Here is a 17,434-nt window from a genome sequence, read left to right on the forward strand (position 1 = left end):
TCAACAATGATCAGAAAAATACTTATGTATAAATATATATAGAAATTGCGCATAATTTTGTTTATTTTCATATGTAGATAGAACCCATACTCCCCTACTATTCTCATCATCAGATCCCTTGGCCGCCTCTTTTTGCTATTAACATTTTATACATTAATTTGCGCAAATAAAGTTGCCGCAACATACGCGTACTCACGTAACCGCAATTGAACTGGGCAGAGAACAACAACAAAAACAACACCAACAATAAAAAGAGAGAAAAACAACAACACAGCACACAGATATATACACACACACAATCGCACACAGAGATATGCGGCGCCACATGAAAGGTAAACAATTTTAATTTATTTGCCCAATAATAAACCCATCAAATAGCATTTGCCTCGACCTCATCCTCATTTTGCCGCCCTCTTCCGACCCCCTCCATCAGCACCAACAATCCCTCCTCTTGGCGTCCTTTTCCTATTGCCTGCTATTGCTACCAACTCAACTCACTTTCGATTCAGTACAAATCAAATATGTTAACGGGGCGTTACACATATTCCCGTTAACAGCTCATTGTTGGGATCTAAATGAGCGTCAAGTTTGTTTGTCTACATCTCTGTATGTGTGTGTGTGTGTGTGTGTGTGTGTGTGTGCGTGTGTGCGTATGTGTATTTGTTATTACATGTCTGCGGCATTTAACAATAACTGTCAATTTACAACTTAAAGCCCTTGAAGTCTGCCATTTAAAATAAATGGTGTATGGAAATTTTCGAGTATATTTTATAGTCTACTTTTGGGAGAAGTAAGCAGGCTAATTACACTGAAATTTTCCCATATATATGCAGATTTATGTATGTAACGTATCCCAATTGTTGAATAAATAAGTTGAATAGAAAACGGCACTTTGTTTTTATTTTTTTTTTTTTTGCCAGAAAGCAAGAGAAATTTTCTTCCAAAAGTATGCAATCAGTCAAAGAATTCGCTTTTTGAAACAAATAAAGAAGTTTTGGAATATTCTATGGATAAAAAATCCTCCTAGCTTAAAAATTTAAATTTCTTACAAATAATAAATACTTTACTTAATGGAGCAAAGTTTCCTCATATCATAGTCCTAGATCGGCCTTTGTAAGTTAAGGCCATGTTTGTGGATCAATTACTTTGACTTTTGTGACTTTGATAAACAAATGAAATTAATTGTAAACAATCTCGAACAAAATAATGCAATATTCTCAACACGAAAATCTCGTAACGTAATCAGTTGCATGTCCCTAACGAAATCGCAGAATTGTAAAACTGAAAACTGATCTATCAGTTTTCTGTTGTTTTGTATTCTCTTTATCTGGTTTGATTTTAAGCTCTGGCTCAATTGCAACAACTCTCGATGGGAAATTTCACTTTCAAATTGAATCCGCACGATTAATCACTTTACGCTTTAAAAGCTTAATCAATGCACACAATCGCACTTGCCTGTACGCCTTTTCATTAAGCTTTGCCACGCCTTTTAATTCAATTAAGCCACCCTTTTTGTCTCTCTTCATTCACACGCATAGAGAATGAGAGAGAGAGAGAGAGAGAGAGAGAGAGAAAGAGTCAAACACACACACACATTCGCCATTCGCCAATGGCAAATGGCAAAATAGGCAATTACCAGTAATCGAATTTTGGCGTCACAACCAAATCCGTTTGAAGCCATAAATTTTTCACTTTTCCACCAAGTTGATGATGTACGCTTTGGCGTCGGATGTTGCCTTTGGGGGGGGGTTGAAAAAATGCAAATGCAAGAGCTGGGCTTAAGTCGGCTTAAGCTTAACTTTCACTGAAAAACAACCGCAGAATAAAGAGCACGCAAAGACGCTACTACTTTTACTCTTCGTGCTCTCTTTTCCCTTACTATTAATGCCTAATTAAATGCAAGTTGGTTTCGTTTTAAAGCTACGCGAATGAAATAAATTTCTTTCTTTTGTTTTTGTTTTTTTTTTTGCATTCATTTGCATTTAATGGTATGGAGGAGGGGTAAAGAGTGTGTTTTTTTTTTTGGACATATCCGGATGGATGGCAATGACAAGCGGATGTATTTCATTCCCCGCCCCAGCCCGGAACTCGTTTTCGTTTCTTTCCGCCTCCCACCCATGACTCTCTCTCTCTCTTTCTCTCTGGATGCTTTCTCCTCCTTTGTTGCTTTATATCTTATACATTTTTCAACGGCTTCTTCTGGGAAAACAATTGCTGAGTAGTGTTTTTTTTTTTTTTTTTGTGTGCTCTCTCTTCTTCTCTCCGCACTTGGCTGTTGCATTTGTTAAATAAAATATCAGCTGTCATTAAGGTTACTCCACTGGCCACTTTAATTTGTCACTCCAGTGCGTTTGACAATTAAAAATTGGTAAGCTGACGAGCTGAGAACACCAACAGCTGGTTGGTTGGTTGGTGGGTTCGTCCGAAACATTGGAAAACATTCCTTTTCGTATGAAAACTGCAACTGCAGTTGATTTCTTAAGCAAATTAATCGCCTCCAGTTGATATGCCAGACAGCCTGCTAGCCAGCTGTGTCTCGGAATAATGGTAAATCGCATTGAATGAGTTATCAACTTGAACAAAAGTATTCTCAAATTTAAAATGGATATCTAAGAAAAGAAATTTGAACAAAGTAGAATGCCCTTTTTTAATATTTATTGTCCTACATAGTTTCTAAAGTATCTTGTGTCGTTCGTTAAGGGTAATCACATGCATTTTATATTTCATTGTTTTCTTATCATTACAAATCGGCTATAATACAAAAATATTTGCTTGCTTTGCGACAGAACTGACAGGGATGGCATTTGTTTGACTTCAGAGAAAGGAGGAAAAGCGAAGCAAGGTCATAAATTGGCCTAGAGTTTAAAGTAAAGTAAACTGATCGATTGAAATTAAAGAGGTTATTAGGTTAAAAGGCACATTAGAGTCAGCAATACAAGTCCTCATGCTAATTAAGAAGTTATACCAATAATTTCTTCTATTAATTACTACTTTTTGTAGTCTAGTTAAGCAATAAGGAAATGAAAGTCTATATAAGAAGATATATGTTTAAAAATGTCAAGTGTAAGTTGATTTTTACTTTTAAGTTATCTCATTATTATGTGGGGTCTCATCAACATTCTCCGAGGAAACTTGGGCAAATTGCAAGTGTATGCAAATTTGTGTGCCATCTTTCACATTTTGGTTCCCATTGATTTTTAACATCTATGTTACTGTTAGCCTTTCTTCTACTTTCCCAAAAATGTCAAATTACCCCAAAAAATTGAACCTTCAAGTTACTGAAAACTGACAAAAAAGCAGAAAAAATATATACCTATGTATATATGTATGTATGTATGTGTATACTTATAGGTGAGTCAGTTAGGGGGAAGGGTAAAGAGGAAAGTTGTCAACTCAGCAGAGCTAACTCAGCTGATGTGGCACGAAATTGAGCCACTTTCATTTCATCTACTATCCCATTCTCCCACTATCTGACTGTCTGTCTGTCTGGCTGTCCCTCTGTCTCTATCAGTCTGTATGTATCTCTCCAATTCTCTAGCTCTATCTCTCATTCTGGTCGTCTAGTATGGCTGCAGTGTGTCACATAATATGGACAATCACTAACCACGCAAGTGTCAAACAAACAAAACGAGAGAAAGGCGGCAGGCACCCGCATTCGTTCCACACTCACAGCCGACCAGTGAACTCCTTTTCCTCCACACACACGCACACTATTGCATATGAAGCGCAAAAATTTGCAAGCAAATCCTATTTTCCTCCTCCAAGAAGGAAAGAGAAGAGTAGTGTACCAGGCATTCAGGCAGACAGATGACAACGACGACTACGTCGACGTACCACATTTGAGTGCTGCGGGCTGTTCGATATTTTTTTTTCTTCTTTTACTCTGGTAACGAAAGGAGAAGTGAGGAGTGGCCAGGAGGGGATGTAGGGGGGCGGACGGAGTGCACAGCTGCCTCTGTGTGTGCACACATCAATCTCGCTCTAACTTTTGCCCAGATACGAATCTTTCATTTTCGTATTTCCGTTCAAATTTCGTGTAACTGAACTGGAACTTTACAAAAAAAGAAAATGCGATTTTTTACTACCCCACTAAAAATCAAAAAAAAAAAAAAAAAAAAGGAACCGAAAAGAGAAAAAATGTAGACAGATAGACAGAGACATGAAGAAGAGCTTAGTTGTCGAGAGGAGGAACGGAGGCTGGGAGGTAAAGAGATGTATGGTCTATGGTGGCGCATGTTAATGTTGACCCCCTAACATACGTCTATAGATCAGAGTTTGAGCGAGACATCGACCAGCCAAATACCCTCTCTAAAAATATGAGAAATTTAAGTGGCCTTTGTTTGAAGAATTAATTGCTTTCATTTACTTGACTCCAATTGAATCTGCTTCTTGGGTATACATTTTGCCAGGGTAAAGGCAAAGTGTGGCCATCATTCTTATTGTCTGATTGCCGTCGCCGGTATCAAATTTAAATTTCTTCATTTGCTTTTTGGTTCGTGTGCAAGTTCAAGCCAAGTTTTTTACTTTGTCTGTCTGTCTGTCTGGCCGGCAGGCGGGTGAACGTTAGGTCGGTCTGTCTTCCCATCCTTTCCCTCCATTTTCCAACCATTTCGATGTGTGTGGGGCAAAAATTCAGGTCATGTGCGACCAAAAGTAAGTGGATGCGTTCTTATCAGCGCATACAAATGTTTTATCTCTCGTTTGGCGCGTGTGCAAGTCCTGTGGCTGCGGCTGCTCCTTCTGCTGTTGCTACTGCTGCTGCTGTTGGTTCTGATGTTCCTGATGGTCTTGCTGGTTGCTCCTGGTTGGCTAGATGTTGGGTTGCTTCACTGGCTCTGTTTGTGGGACTGTGTCTGTCTGTGTATATGTGTGTGTGTTTTGTTTTGCCAATTGTCGGAAGTGCCTGTGGCCCTTGCATAAGTCACATACACACACACACACAGTCTCTTTCTCACACACATACACATGAAGAGGAGCCAGTTAGACACTTTCTTTTGCTACTTGAGCTTCCGTTTCCGCTTCGGTGGCGCGCGCTGTCTGCTTATTTACTTATGCATAGCATATAACCTTAAACATAATTTTGTTTGCCTTTTGTGCGCTCTCGTTGCATGCAATTCTATTTGCCTTGAAAAGAAATTCCTTCTAAATCTTATCTTTCGTTGTCCTCTCTCTAAGACTGAAATTTTATCTATTTGACTCGTGCTGAGGGTTACAATAAAACAAAACAAAACAAAAAATCCACACTGACTTTCACATTCCTTCTCTGCAACAGATTAAATGAAACCTTGACGACTACTGACGAAAATTGTACAAGATTTTGCCTCAACCAAATGCCAAAATCCATATTTTTTCTTTTACGCATTTCAATGCCAACTTTGTTCAACTTGAAATTTCAAATATATGCAAATTATATTCACTCAAATGCTAAATAGTTTTACGAAAAAAGGTTAAAGAATATGAGTTTTTATATTTATTTCTGAGAATGGTTAAAAGTAGCAAATGTTTGGGGCTTTGAAAAAGTTGCTACATGCCATAGAAAAGGTTGATAAATAGCCTTTACATCAAACTTTTTAAAAAAGAGAAAGTTTAACATTCAATTTCTGTTCAAAATTGCATCTAAGTACTCTTGCTTTTGATAACTACAAGGACTATTTTTAATGAGTTAAATTTGTCTAATAAGCTTTTGCACAACTTTAGTAAAATTATTAAATATCACTTTGTGAATGTTGTTTCCTTGATTGGATGCAATGTCTTGTTGTTTCTGATTACCAAGGATTCAACGCTCTGAACCCATTTGTACTATGGCGCCTTTCTCATTGACACTGGTTCAGTGGGACTAACTGCAAACTGCATGGAATATAATGGTGGAGAAGGCGGTGATATTGTTGGTGCTTGTTGCACATCCATCAGTTGTTCATCCGTTCCTGTGGCTGGGCCATGCAATATGCGGACATATTTCAAGGCATAAAGCAACTCGGACATGGGCAATTGATGCTCTTTGATAAAGTCCATTGCCTCAGTGGTTTCTTCATCGGTATAATAGACGACCTTGAAATAAAAAAACCTATGAATTAAATCTATATCTTTGTTATACGAGTCATTATGTTAACCTCTTCGTTTTGCTCATCGGTAAAATTATGTTCCATTTTGTAATGTTTTCCTCTTGAATTTTTGTTTCTTTTTGATGTTAAAGTGTATAACTAAACTGATTGCTATATGCTGAATACAGATTAAGTTGGCTTGGCCTACTAACAACTGCACACAACAAAAATCAGTTTGGTTTTTGTTTTTTTTGTTGTTATTGGGCGAAAAGTGAATCCATCAACACTCAACCAAAATCAAGCTGAACCAAACTAAACCCAGACCCGTGCCAAGTTAAACCGAGTCGACCAAAAACCAACCAAACCATACCGCATTTTGCATTTGCAGTTTACTCGGTTAACCGCTTTTATAGCGGATTTAACACATTTTCAGGCCTTGGGCTCATAACATTGACCAATGCACAGTGGCAGCACAGAGAAAACATACAAAAAACTCTACACAAAAAAACTAATTAAAAATGACAAAAACCTTGTTCATGTGCGAACCGGCGAAATTATAAGCTCCATTAATGTTGACCACTTTTGGGCAAAAGAAAAAATGGGAAAAAAGATAAACTCATTTGTTGCTGCTTGTCACTGTTCGAAATAGAGAAAATGGCATGCTTTCTCTCTCTCATGCTGCCAAAATATGCCAAAATGTTTGAATCGAACAATCATCGCAAAATCCAGAACCAAAAACTGCAGTCCGGCTTGTTTACGCCATGACATGGGATGGTGTGGTGTGGGTGGTATATGGCATAAGAGGATGACGCTGGCCCAGGACTGCTCTCATCGTCATATCGTGCATTTGCATGCATTTGCCATTTTCCCCAGTTGATCCCAAAACCAGCATCCAGCCCTAGCCGATTGTTTTTTTTTTTTTTTTTGCTTTTGCTCTCATCTGCCCTTAGTCAATGTAGTTGTTGGGGCCAACACTCAGTCTCTCATATGTCAATGGGGCATGCATTTCATTTCATATTTTGGGTGGCTTTTTGTTGTTTTTATTTTTCAATTCGAATTTTCAACTGACATTGTGTGAAAGTCTTCCCCCTGTGTGTCATGGCCACACAGCAAAAGGCCTCCCCAGCAGTCATAATACTCAATGGGCAATGGCAGAGGGTTTTTGGAGGGAGAGTGAGGGGGACTGGGAGTATGATTGTTCTTTCAAAAGTCTTTTGTTGTTCACACAGGTCACAGGTTAGCTATTACCTTTTTTCAGTGGTTGTTGTTGTTGGTGTTGCTTTTATTTTCAAAAGTGTTAATCTTGTCACGTTGAAAATTTGCTGTGCTGTGAGCAGACACAATGCATTAAATGGCCAACAATGGATTAAATGGTAGGTTAAGATCTTTTGCATTATATTACCCATAGTCGATTTTCCTTTGGCCATTAGAACAGGTCAATTAGGATTAAATGGTGGAAAATGCAACTCGTTTGAAGAGATATTACACAGTGTTGCGTCGATCAATAAGTCGTTTTTAATATTCTGTTAACAGACAAGTATTTCACTCGTCCTTTGAATGTGAATATTAATATAAGTTTGCTCCAGAATCAAGTCTCAAAGTCTATAGAATATATTTTAAAGGTATAAAATTCTTTGACTTTATAAATTCCTGTTGGTTATTATGCTATTAAATTCTCATTTCTATAGCTAATTAGAACGCCCATCAATGCAAATTAAGTCTACTAATGCTTTGAAATCAATGAACCTTTTTATTTATTAATTACTGTTCGCCATTTTAAGCAGCTTAATTATAGACCTTTTTTGCTCGATTTACTCTCAATAGATGTAGTAGGTATGTAAAAGAAGTGGAGGAAATCTCTCACCTTTCAAACTATGCGAACAACTTAGTTACACATTATTATGATCTGAGAAAACCGCAGATGTTCAAAAGAAAATTAATATTTCAACCTATGTATATCTACTCAAAGTGAAAGATAGCAGCAGTAGTTGGAACAAGGGTAGGGCAATCGTTTAACACTTCATTAAAAGCCATTCGACAACTTGTAGACAATTAAAGACAAGCGCCAAGGGTAAAAGGAGACAAATGCTGTGTGATGGAAGGGAGGGATGGAGGGAGAACGAAGGGGAAAATACTTAACACTTAACACATTTCCAATGTTCATTGACCGGCAAATGAAATAAAAATTGCAACAGCTACTTCAACCAGCGAATGCTTCATTTAACAGCAACAGAAACAACAACAACAACAACAAAAACAACAACAAAAACAAGGTTAGGGGGACAAGGAATGGATGTAAAGGAAGAGCCTCTACTCGGCAATAGACAAAGTTCCTGGCCACAAATTACACTTGGTTTGGCAGCATAAAATGGCGTAAAAATTGCAGCTGTTTCTGCCATTCAGTAAGAAAAATTATTGAATGTCTGTTGGTTGGGTCATTCCCAAGAAAAGAAGCCAAAGAAAACAAATTAAAAGAAGAAAAACCAAATTAAATTCGTGTGAATCTTATGAGGAGTTTTACATTTCCCTCAATTGCCCAAAAATGTATGCTACGAAAATGTGCATTGTTGAATTTGGCACATAAATAGAAATGCCCAAAAATGTATGCTAAGAATATTAAGTTGCACCTAACTCAAAACGCTATTGCCCAAAACAGTATGCTACGAAAAACGCGAAATCTATTTCGACATATTGTAGGTGAAAATGTAAGAGAGAACAGACATTCTATAAGTCTGTCTACCATTCTCTGTCTGTCTGTGGCTCTGGCTATGGCTGTGTGTATTTTTTATGATGCTTGAAAATAAATAAACACTCAATACCCTCCAATAGCAAAGAGCACAGACAGCTGAAGCAAACTTACAGTCACAGACAGATACACAAACGGGCAGACAGACAAATGTTGTACAGGGTCGGGAGGTAAAGCGAAGCGAAGTAAAGTGAAGAAGGGGACCAACGACAGCAGAAGATTGGGCTAAAAGAGGAGGAGCAGCCCAAAAGCATCGCGCACATTCAATAAATCTTCAACTGTGAATAGTCACTTGAGACGGGAATGAGTCGATGCGAAGCAGGACAAGAATATGGTGGCACAAGCGGGCACAATTGAGAGGGGGAGCGTAAAAGAAGGTGTTGGTATTGGCTGAACAGCAACAGCGCAAAAGTAGACTTGAACGCCTTTCATTTTCATTTCCAACTGCTTCTGCTACTGCTGTTACTCCTCCTATAATGGCAATAATCATGAGCTTGGCTGATGTCTGGCTACAAGTCTCTGTGTCTATTTGCCTTATGTTTGTGTCTATGTGTGTATCTGTATGTTTATATCTGTGTGAAAAAGCGCAACTTGCACGTATGAACAGAAAAGACCTAAAGCCTCTAATAGCCTCATATTTTGCACTCCAATTCATAACTCATGGGGCCAAAAGATGGTAGCCCGGACCACCAGAGGACCACGCAAGAGCAAGGCCAAATCCTTACATGCACTTGAGCTAAATCTAGCAAATGACAAAAACAAAACATAATAGCGAACACACAAAAAAATACATATATGTATAACAAAGACCGAAGTGTAGATATGCTAAAAGGAATCTTTTACGATTTCAAATATGTAAATTCATAGCTAGTTACTGTAATTGAATATTTTTGTAGTTTTTTCAAAATAGTCAATTCAACTTTTTCTCTTTTCTTGTTTTTAACTTGTCAGCATCAATCAATATTCGAAATTTGAAATTCTGAGGCCTAGTTATTCAAATATATTGCAAAAGTTGATGAAGAAGCAGAAATATATTTCAAAAATAGGTTTATTTTTATATTTCAAAGTTAAACTAAAACTGTAAAAACTATTCTCTATATGAAAATGTGAGTAATATATTTTCTACCCCGATGGAAGATATAATTTTTAATCAAAATGTCAAAGTTGGCTAAAATTCATAATTCTCCATATGTATGTAAGTTCAGTAGACTAAACTGAATTTGTGATGGGTAGATTACGAGTGGCAGATATATGTATGTTTGTATGTATTCTCGAAAAACCAAATTAAAACGTGAAGAGTATAGGAAAAATCGACAACGCCTCAAAGTATGCAACGTGCGTTGGTTTCGCAGCAGCTTTAGTAGCAGCAACAACAACAACATCAACAACAAAATGGCGGAAGTAAGCGAAACGTAAATCAAATGGCAAACCAATCGACCAGGACACGACCAGCCAGAATACTTTTGCCCATCCATGCTCTTACCCCCAGTTGTTTCTCCTGTTACCCTAACCAAATATTCGATCTATAATGGCATTTACACGACTAGGAACCAGGATATGTAATATCCTTTTGTGGTTCCTCCTTTCTACGTATTTTTTTTTTCTTTTTTCATGCTCCTTTCCTTTTTGCCTGAAATTTGTAAACTTTTCTCTCTGTCGCTTCTCGTAGGCAGCTCAATTTTTGTCCTAGACGATGATGGGTGATTGGGCGGGGCTTTTTGGTGGAAAGTCAAAGAACGACTTGACTTATTTTCAAATAAATATAGAACAGCCCCAGCTCTAGCCCCTTTACAGTCAGTCGGTCATAAATCTTAACAATTTCCGTTATTTTGAGCGAGAAGTAACTGGCCATATATACATACATAGAGTATATGGATATATTCAGTCCCGACATGACCCTCTTTCTCTCTCACTTGTCCATAGAAATTTATGCACATTGGCGTAGAGTTTGCTGCTGCTGCTGCTGTTAAACAAATTTTTTTTCCTTCTTTATATTTACAAGTGAAAGATTTCTGCCCAGCTTGTTTTGTTTTTGTTTCATACACTTCTCCTCCTCGTCTTTTTGGGCTTATGCAAAAAGGTTGTTAATGGAAAAGTTGTTTCCTGTTTCTCTCTACATATCTAAATATGTATGTATGCATGCATGTATACATATATGAAGCTTAAACTGCTTGGTCACACTCTAAACAGTTTTCTGCAAGTAACAGTAATTGCTACACACTTCAAATTTCCTGCAAAAATAGCACTCTCTCACTTCCACAAGCCAACCTATTTCCACTCTCTCCTCTTTCTAATCATAATTTCTAAATCTTAAGCAGGTAACCATCCCATACGCGGCCTGCAACATAACACTTGTGTTCCCTATTAGAAACTTTCACTTCAAAAGGAGGCCAACAACCCGAGGGGAAGGGTAGGGGTTGATGGGAGCTTGCTTAGAGCTTGGCAATTTAAAAATTAAGCTAAACCATGCAGTTGTTGACTGCAACAAGAAAACAGCCATAAAAAGCCAGTCAGCTAGGTAGCTAGCTAAAGCCAGGTTGCAGGTAGGTAACGGTCCAATGGTTCTATATAATCAGCACTTGCAACATGCCAAAAACAACAACTACAACAACAACAAGAAAAACAACAATAACAGCAACCAGCTAACGGGTAATAAGCAACAACAGCACAGTAATGAAGCTATCAACCGTAAGATGGCGCTTAGGCACGCAATCATACTTTGGGCTGCAAAAAAAAAAAGTAGCTAAGGGAGACGCAGAAAGAATGCCAAGGAAGAGAAGAGTGTCAGTTGCGGCAGGTGTACAAAAGCCTTGCAACATGTTGTTTCATATTGGTGGCTTACAAAATTTGTGTGTTCTCAGTTATTGCAAATTTCAAAACTTACAATCAATAAGGAAAACATACATAAATGGAGGTTTTAGTTCTATGTTCTATATAGTCTATCATTGGGATCTAAAGAATTGCTTATAAAATTTAAGATTGACCCACAAATGGGTCTAAAGAAATATTTTATAGGTAGTTTTAGAACCAGACCTCAAAGAAGTAAACTCACAAAAATTTTGCTTTATTTTATTTCGCTGTAGAACCTAATAGATTGACTTAAAATGAGTTTTATAACCTAAACTGATATCAGCCATTTGTTTGCTTTTCTGAGATTTCTACTTTAAGTTTCTTGATATAGAGTTATAAAACTAAATTTATAATGCATTGAAACAAATCACCCAAAATGCGTTTTAGCTAAAATAATGACACAAAATTCAACAAATTTTTAAAAGAATTTAGCTTAGGAGTTTTTTGCAATACCAAAAATAGAGTTATAAAACTAAATTTATAATGCATTGAAACAAATCACCCAAAATGCGTTTTAGCTAAAATAATGACACAAAATTCAACAAATTTTTAAAAGAATTTAGCTTAGGAGTTTTTTTGTCTGGAATTTGATGAGAATTTGCATTTCAGAATTGTGTGTGCTCCGTCAACTGCCTGCACTAACGAGTGACTTGCCATTTTTACCTTTTCGCGCGTTGCGGTATATGCACACACTCACAGGGCGTATGCTTAATATTTCCGCAGCAACTATGCGCATATTCATTTTGACTATGACGATGACGACGCTGTCGCTGACGATGACGAAGAAGAAGCAGCAGCTTTGACGTCTGTCCGTACATTGACCGCTGGGAAAACTCGAAGGCTGGCTCAGTATTAGCGTTTAATAGTGTGGCATGTTGTGTTGCGTTTTAGTCAGTGTGTTGGTTATACCACCAACTTGCAAGTTCTTCTCCCCATGGTGGTGACCTAAATTTTGTTGCAGTTTATGAAAAATATATGCTGCAATATAAAATGTTGCCTGGTCGCATGCATAAAGCAGGACAGAAAAGGGAATATAAGCGACAGAGAACTAAACGAAACAGAAAGAGAAGTCAAGACGGGAGACACGAGGGGGGAAGCACAAAAAAAAAGGAGACGAAACATTTCATATTTATATTTATATCCCAAAAAAGGGACAAACTTTATGAAGTATCCTTTGCGTGCGTCTCTCCCTATCTTTCCCACTCTCTCTCTCTCTCTCTCTCTCTGAGTGTGTGCTATTTTTTTGTCAACCGCCAAATGGCGACAGTAATGGCGGCGTCAAAAAGCGGAAATGCCCCTGAGCTGTGGCAACATTCATATATATACACACACACACATAACAACTGAGAAAAAAATGACACACAAAAAAAGGGCTAAGGGGAAAAGACGAAAATAGCCTTGGCTACTGATTGACAGGGAGAAACGTTATGGGACTTTTGCTTGAAAATGTAATGGATGGTGCCGCTAAGTGGACGACGACGACGACGACAACGACTCCACTGTGCGATATGAAATTGGTTTCACCAAAAAAAGATACATATATAAATATATTTATATGTATGTATATATAATAAAAACCATCACAAAATAATACCCAAAGCTCTTCAAAATGCTTTTGCATGCCTTTTTAACATTTACAAAAATTGAAGACTCTCGTTGCCACTCGCAAACACCGTGGCATTTCCAAATAATATCTAAAAAAGAAAGAAAAACAAAACGAAAAAAAGAATACTTTGCTCTCTAAATGTCACATGGCACGCCAATACCAAAGTCGAAGTCCTTCCAACTACACTCCATTTTTAATACATGTCATTTTTGTGCTCTCGACAACAACAAGAAAGAAAAACTCCATGCAACTTTCCAATTCGCAATATTGAAATGTCAAATGTTGTCGTGTTGTTTAAGCATTTTTCCTTTATTTGGATGTACCTAAATATAAATATGTATGTATATATTTATATATATGTTTTATACTCTTTCAGTGGGTGTTATGAATTGTGAAATAGATATATTATAGATTGCTAATTGCATATTAAAAAAGTAAATCTATGTTTCATTAATCAATATTAAGCACAAAATTTAGGTTTTGAATTTTTTAATTGGAAAGAAAGCTTGATTAGATAGATATATGGGTTTGATTTTATAATACTTAGTCTTAATTTGTAATCGTTTCCATAATTTCCCTTCAGAATAAAGTATAAGATTTAAATTGAGCATTTTGACATTTAATGTAAGTAACTTTGACTGTTGCTACTTATAGAATTCTTTAGAAATTTATTGCAAATTGAAGTGTATATTCATTTCGTTGGTTTAAGCTCAACTGATGCCGGAATCTATACAATTTTCGTTTGTTTATTTTCATTTTTGTTGCGTTGGTTAATTCAATTGTAAAGAAACAAAATCTAAGTGAGACAGACAGGTGCAGCAGTTGTGATTGAAGTAAGGTTTTGGTGTGTGACAACAGTTGGCATGACATGAGAGAGAGAGAGAGAAAGAGAAAGAGATTTCAAGGAAATGCTGAAAGACTAAAAATAAAAAGTAGAAGAGGATATAAATGGAAATTGTGATAAGTCAGCAAATGTCGCCTGTTGACTTTGCATATTGCAAGGATGTGCGGTCAAGCGTTTTCTAATAATATTTATGCTTCTCAGATATTTGTGAAGTGTAAGCAAAAAAAAAAAAAAAAATCTATACCTATATATATTTACTTATATATATATATATTTAAGGAAAATTCAATTGAATTGAAATGGGGTAGAAAGAAATTGTCTGGACATTTACATATCGCCCGAAGGGAGAGTTTAAGTTGGCAAGAGAGTTTACTCCAAGTCAACAAGAAGAAGAAGTGGCCAGAGGGATCAGGATAAAGCTTATCATAAGCAATAAACGCTAATGGATGAGTTTCGTTTGCTACAACAAAAAAAAAAAAAAAAAATGGGGGGCAAATTGGAGATGGAAATGGAAAAGTCAAAACCCGCAACACCAATGTGTCAGTCTCCTCACATCTTTAGATTTTAACCACAAAAGCTATGTCAAACAAAAGGCAACCGCATCGGCCAAAATGTTTATTCTCAACTAACCCTCTTCTTCTCCCTTTTCGCCATAATCTAAGGTTGGATGTCCCTTCCCACTTTCCGTCTATTGTAAGGTGACAAAAGATATGGCAATTTTATGAGTAATCCCGACACTTTGACAAGAACACTGGGCACACACTGATTACTATACGAGAGAGGGCGAGAAAGAGATGCTGCTGTGTTGCAATGGTAATAAAATTTTCACTTCTAGATAGATTTTTGCATTGTCGTTAGAGCAGATAATATGTTTGTGTGGGGGGAGACGGAATTCTCCTTCACTAACTTGACTGTCCCCATTCATTGACCATCCTTCTGAACAACGAAAAATTCCTCATCCATTGTTCTGGTCGGCACTCCGTCTGTCTGTGTGTCTGTCTGTCTATCTATCTATCTATCTGCCTGCCTGCTTGTCTGTGTGTGAGTGTGTGTCTGTCTGGCGGGTTGAGCGGATGTTGTTGTGAGTCATATTAAAAAGTAACGAGCAAAATATTATGGAAGCCCCCAGACAAAAGGCATTTCCGGCAGAGACGAGGAATATTGGATTCACACGGTGCAATGTTTTTATTTTTCGGTGGGGCACATTGACAGAGAGCCAGCCGGGTGGACGGCGGTATGGCGTATGGGTATGGGTCTGGGATGGATGGATAGAAATTGTTGTTCATTGCCTTGTTGTTCCCCTCTATGTATTCTTGTCGCTGTGCTGTTGGTTGTTGCTTGTTGTGTTTTTATTTTCCATCATTTTGCCCCTTGGCCAGCCTTGTGATGGGCCACATCGTTTCTCGTCATATTATATTGTACTTTTACACCAGACAAGTCTGCATTGCTTCATGTATGTTTGCTTCCATGTTTCTGTCTGGAAGGGTCCGACTTTTGGTTTTGGCTCGGCTTGAGTATCTGTTTCTCTGTTATCTCTCTTATTGTCCGAGTCCAAAGTCGTACTGTGGCATTATTAATAACCATAACTCAAATCTATTGCCGCTTTACTGCTCATTGATTCTGTGTTTATGGTCAGAGGTTTCATCAGGTTTTTGCCCTCACTTGAAGAGGCTTGAGAGGGGAGGTTACTTGTTTTTAGATTTCAACGCAAAAAGCATTAAGATAAATAAATTATGACAAAGAGCTTGTTGGACGAACAAACTCAAATGTTGCCAAATATCTAAAGAGGCAATTATTTGCTTTTTACATATATCTATACAAAAATCATAATTTCTTTTTTATTTATTGTCGATAATATAAGTGTTTATATCTTTGATTTTACTGCAGCATTTGATTTGATTAGGTCAATCGATATCTCGATTATCACCTTGGACTAGATTGGGATTAATACATCTGTTATTAAATGTTTTAAATTATTTCTTATCCTCATCTGTGGTTGGTTTACAAAGTCAAGACACAAGACTTCCGTGAAAATGAAAGAATAATCGTTGTGTCAAGTTACTATTTTATTGTAATCCCTATCAATTTCCTTTAGAAGTTCTTGTATTGAAACTCTTGGAGCAAATTTTTGGCAGCATTTGGCTTATCATTGAAAGATTTTGGCTTTCTACACAACCGCCAAACTGGCCTTTTGCGTTAAGTTTTAATTGTGCTCATATCTCAAGACCCCTTCAGGATCCACTGGTTTCCCTTTTTGCAAACTTCTGCGATTGGCCATTTGTGTAGGGGCAAACTTTTTTGGGCCACACACACGCACACTCGCACACTCACACACAAATTGCTCAACAATCCATGTTGCCATTTTACAACACTTGAAATTTCTTTGGACATTTGCTTTTGGCTTAGTCTTGGATGTTGACTTTTACTTTGGCCAAAAGTGGAAGAACAAAAAATAGAAGAATAAAGCAAGAAGGAGAGGATGGAGAGACGTACGCGAACTGGGCGTATAATTTCAATGCTCACTGTCGTAAATAGAAAGAGGGGAAAAGATGAAGATGGGGATGTGGATGTGAATGTGGATGAAGATGAAGACGCAGACGGAGTCGAAGACGACAACGAAACGCTGAGTATTTTCTTAATTTTCTTGCACTTCCTGGCAGAAAGTTTTCTAGCTTTTCCAGTAGCAGCAACAGCAGCAGCAGCTTTTCCGTTTGTCAGTGCAAGAATGAGAGAAATAAGAGACAAGCACCCAACATTAAAGTATTATGCAAGCGTATTAATGCACTCAACGGACACAAGAAGAGGGAGGGGGGCCAGAATCAAGACGGACATGGAGAGACCGTCATGGACAGACCGACAGATAGACAGACAGAAACAAAACGGAAAAGTGACCAGCTCTACGAATGCTGCAATGATAAGCTGCAAGTGAAGATGTTGGCAATGGCAAAGGAAAAGCTTCTATAGCACTTGCTTTCACAGCATGTGACACGGCAAAAGAAAAACGAACTCGAAAAGTTTTTCAACCTACTCCAACTCCAAATCTACATCTTCTCCATCTCTAAAACAGAATCAGGATATTTTCTTAACAAAAATGTCAGTTGCCAGATAAAGCAATGCGATTCTATGGTATGACACAACAAATCTAATCTAAATCTGAAAGACGAAACTAACTACAAACGAACGAACAAAAACTCATTCCAAAAATTTAATATTTTCAGAGAACCCTTCCTTCTTCTTTTAGTTCATTTGCAGAAACTTCGACATTCGGCTTTGGTTGAAGGAAGATAAAGCTACAATTGTTCTATGCCAATTGCATCTCATTTCATTTCATTACCCTAACTCCAAAT

The 17,434-nt window shown here is 37.5% G+C and overlaps 1 protein-coding gene across 1 annotated transcript; it reads right to left on the reverse strand.

Annotated features, from left to right (window-relative positions):
• Positions 1-5,597: 5,597 nt before the first annotated feature.
• Positions 5,598-6,214, reverse strand: LOC6639142. Its single transcript, XM_002062193.4, has 2 exons — positions 6,111-6,214; positions 5,598-6,048 (listed from the first exon to the last, which is right to left on the reverse strand). Exons 1-2 carry the CDS (start codon positions 6,144-6,146, stop codon positions 5,800-5,802), a joined length of 285 nt encoding a protein of 94 aa, XP_002062229.2. The 5' UTR covers positions 6,147-6,214; the 3' UTR covers positions 5,598-5,799.
• Positions 6,215-17,434: the final 11,220 nt, after the last annotated feature.

This window comes from Drosophila willistoni (assembly GCF_018902025.1).
Source record: "Drosophila willistoni isolate 14030-0811.24 chromosome XR unlocalized genomic scaffold, UCI_dwil_1.1 Seg144, whole genome shotgun sequence".
Taxonomy (NCBI): domain Eukaryota; kingdom Metazoa; phylum Arthropoda; class Insecta; order Diptera; family Drosophilidae; genus Drosophila; species Drosophila willistoni.

Coding starts and splice junctions, on each gene's coding strand:
- LOC6639142 (XM_002062193.4), bottom strand. CDS start 6,146: ATGGAACATAATTTTACCGATGAGCAAAACGAAGAG. Junction 6,049..6,110: donor CCGATGAGCAAAACGAAGAG/GTTAACATAATG, acceptor TTTTATTTCAAG/GTCGTCTATTATACCGATGA.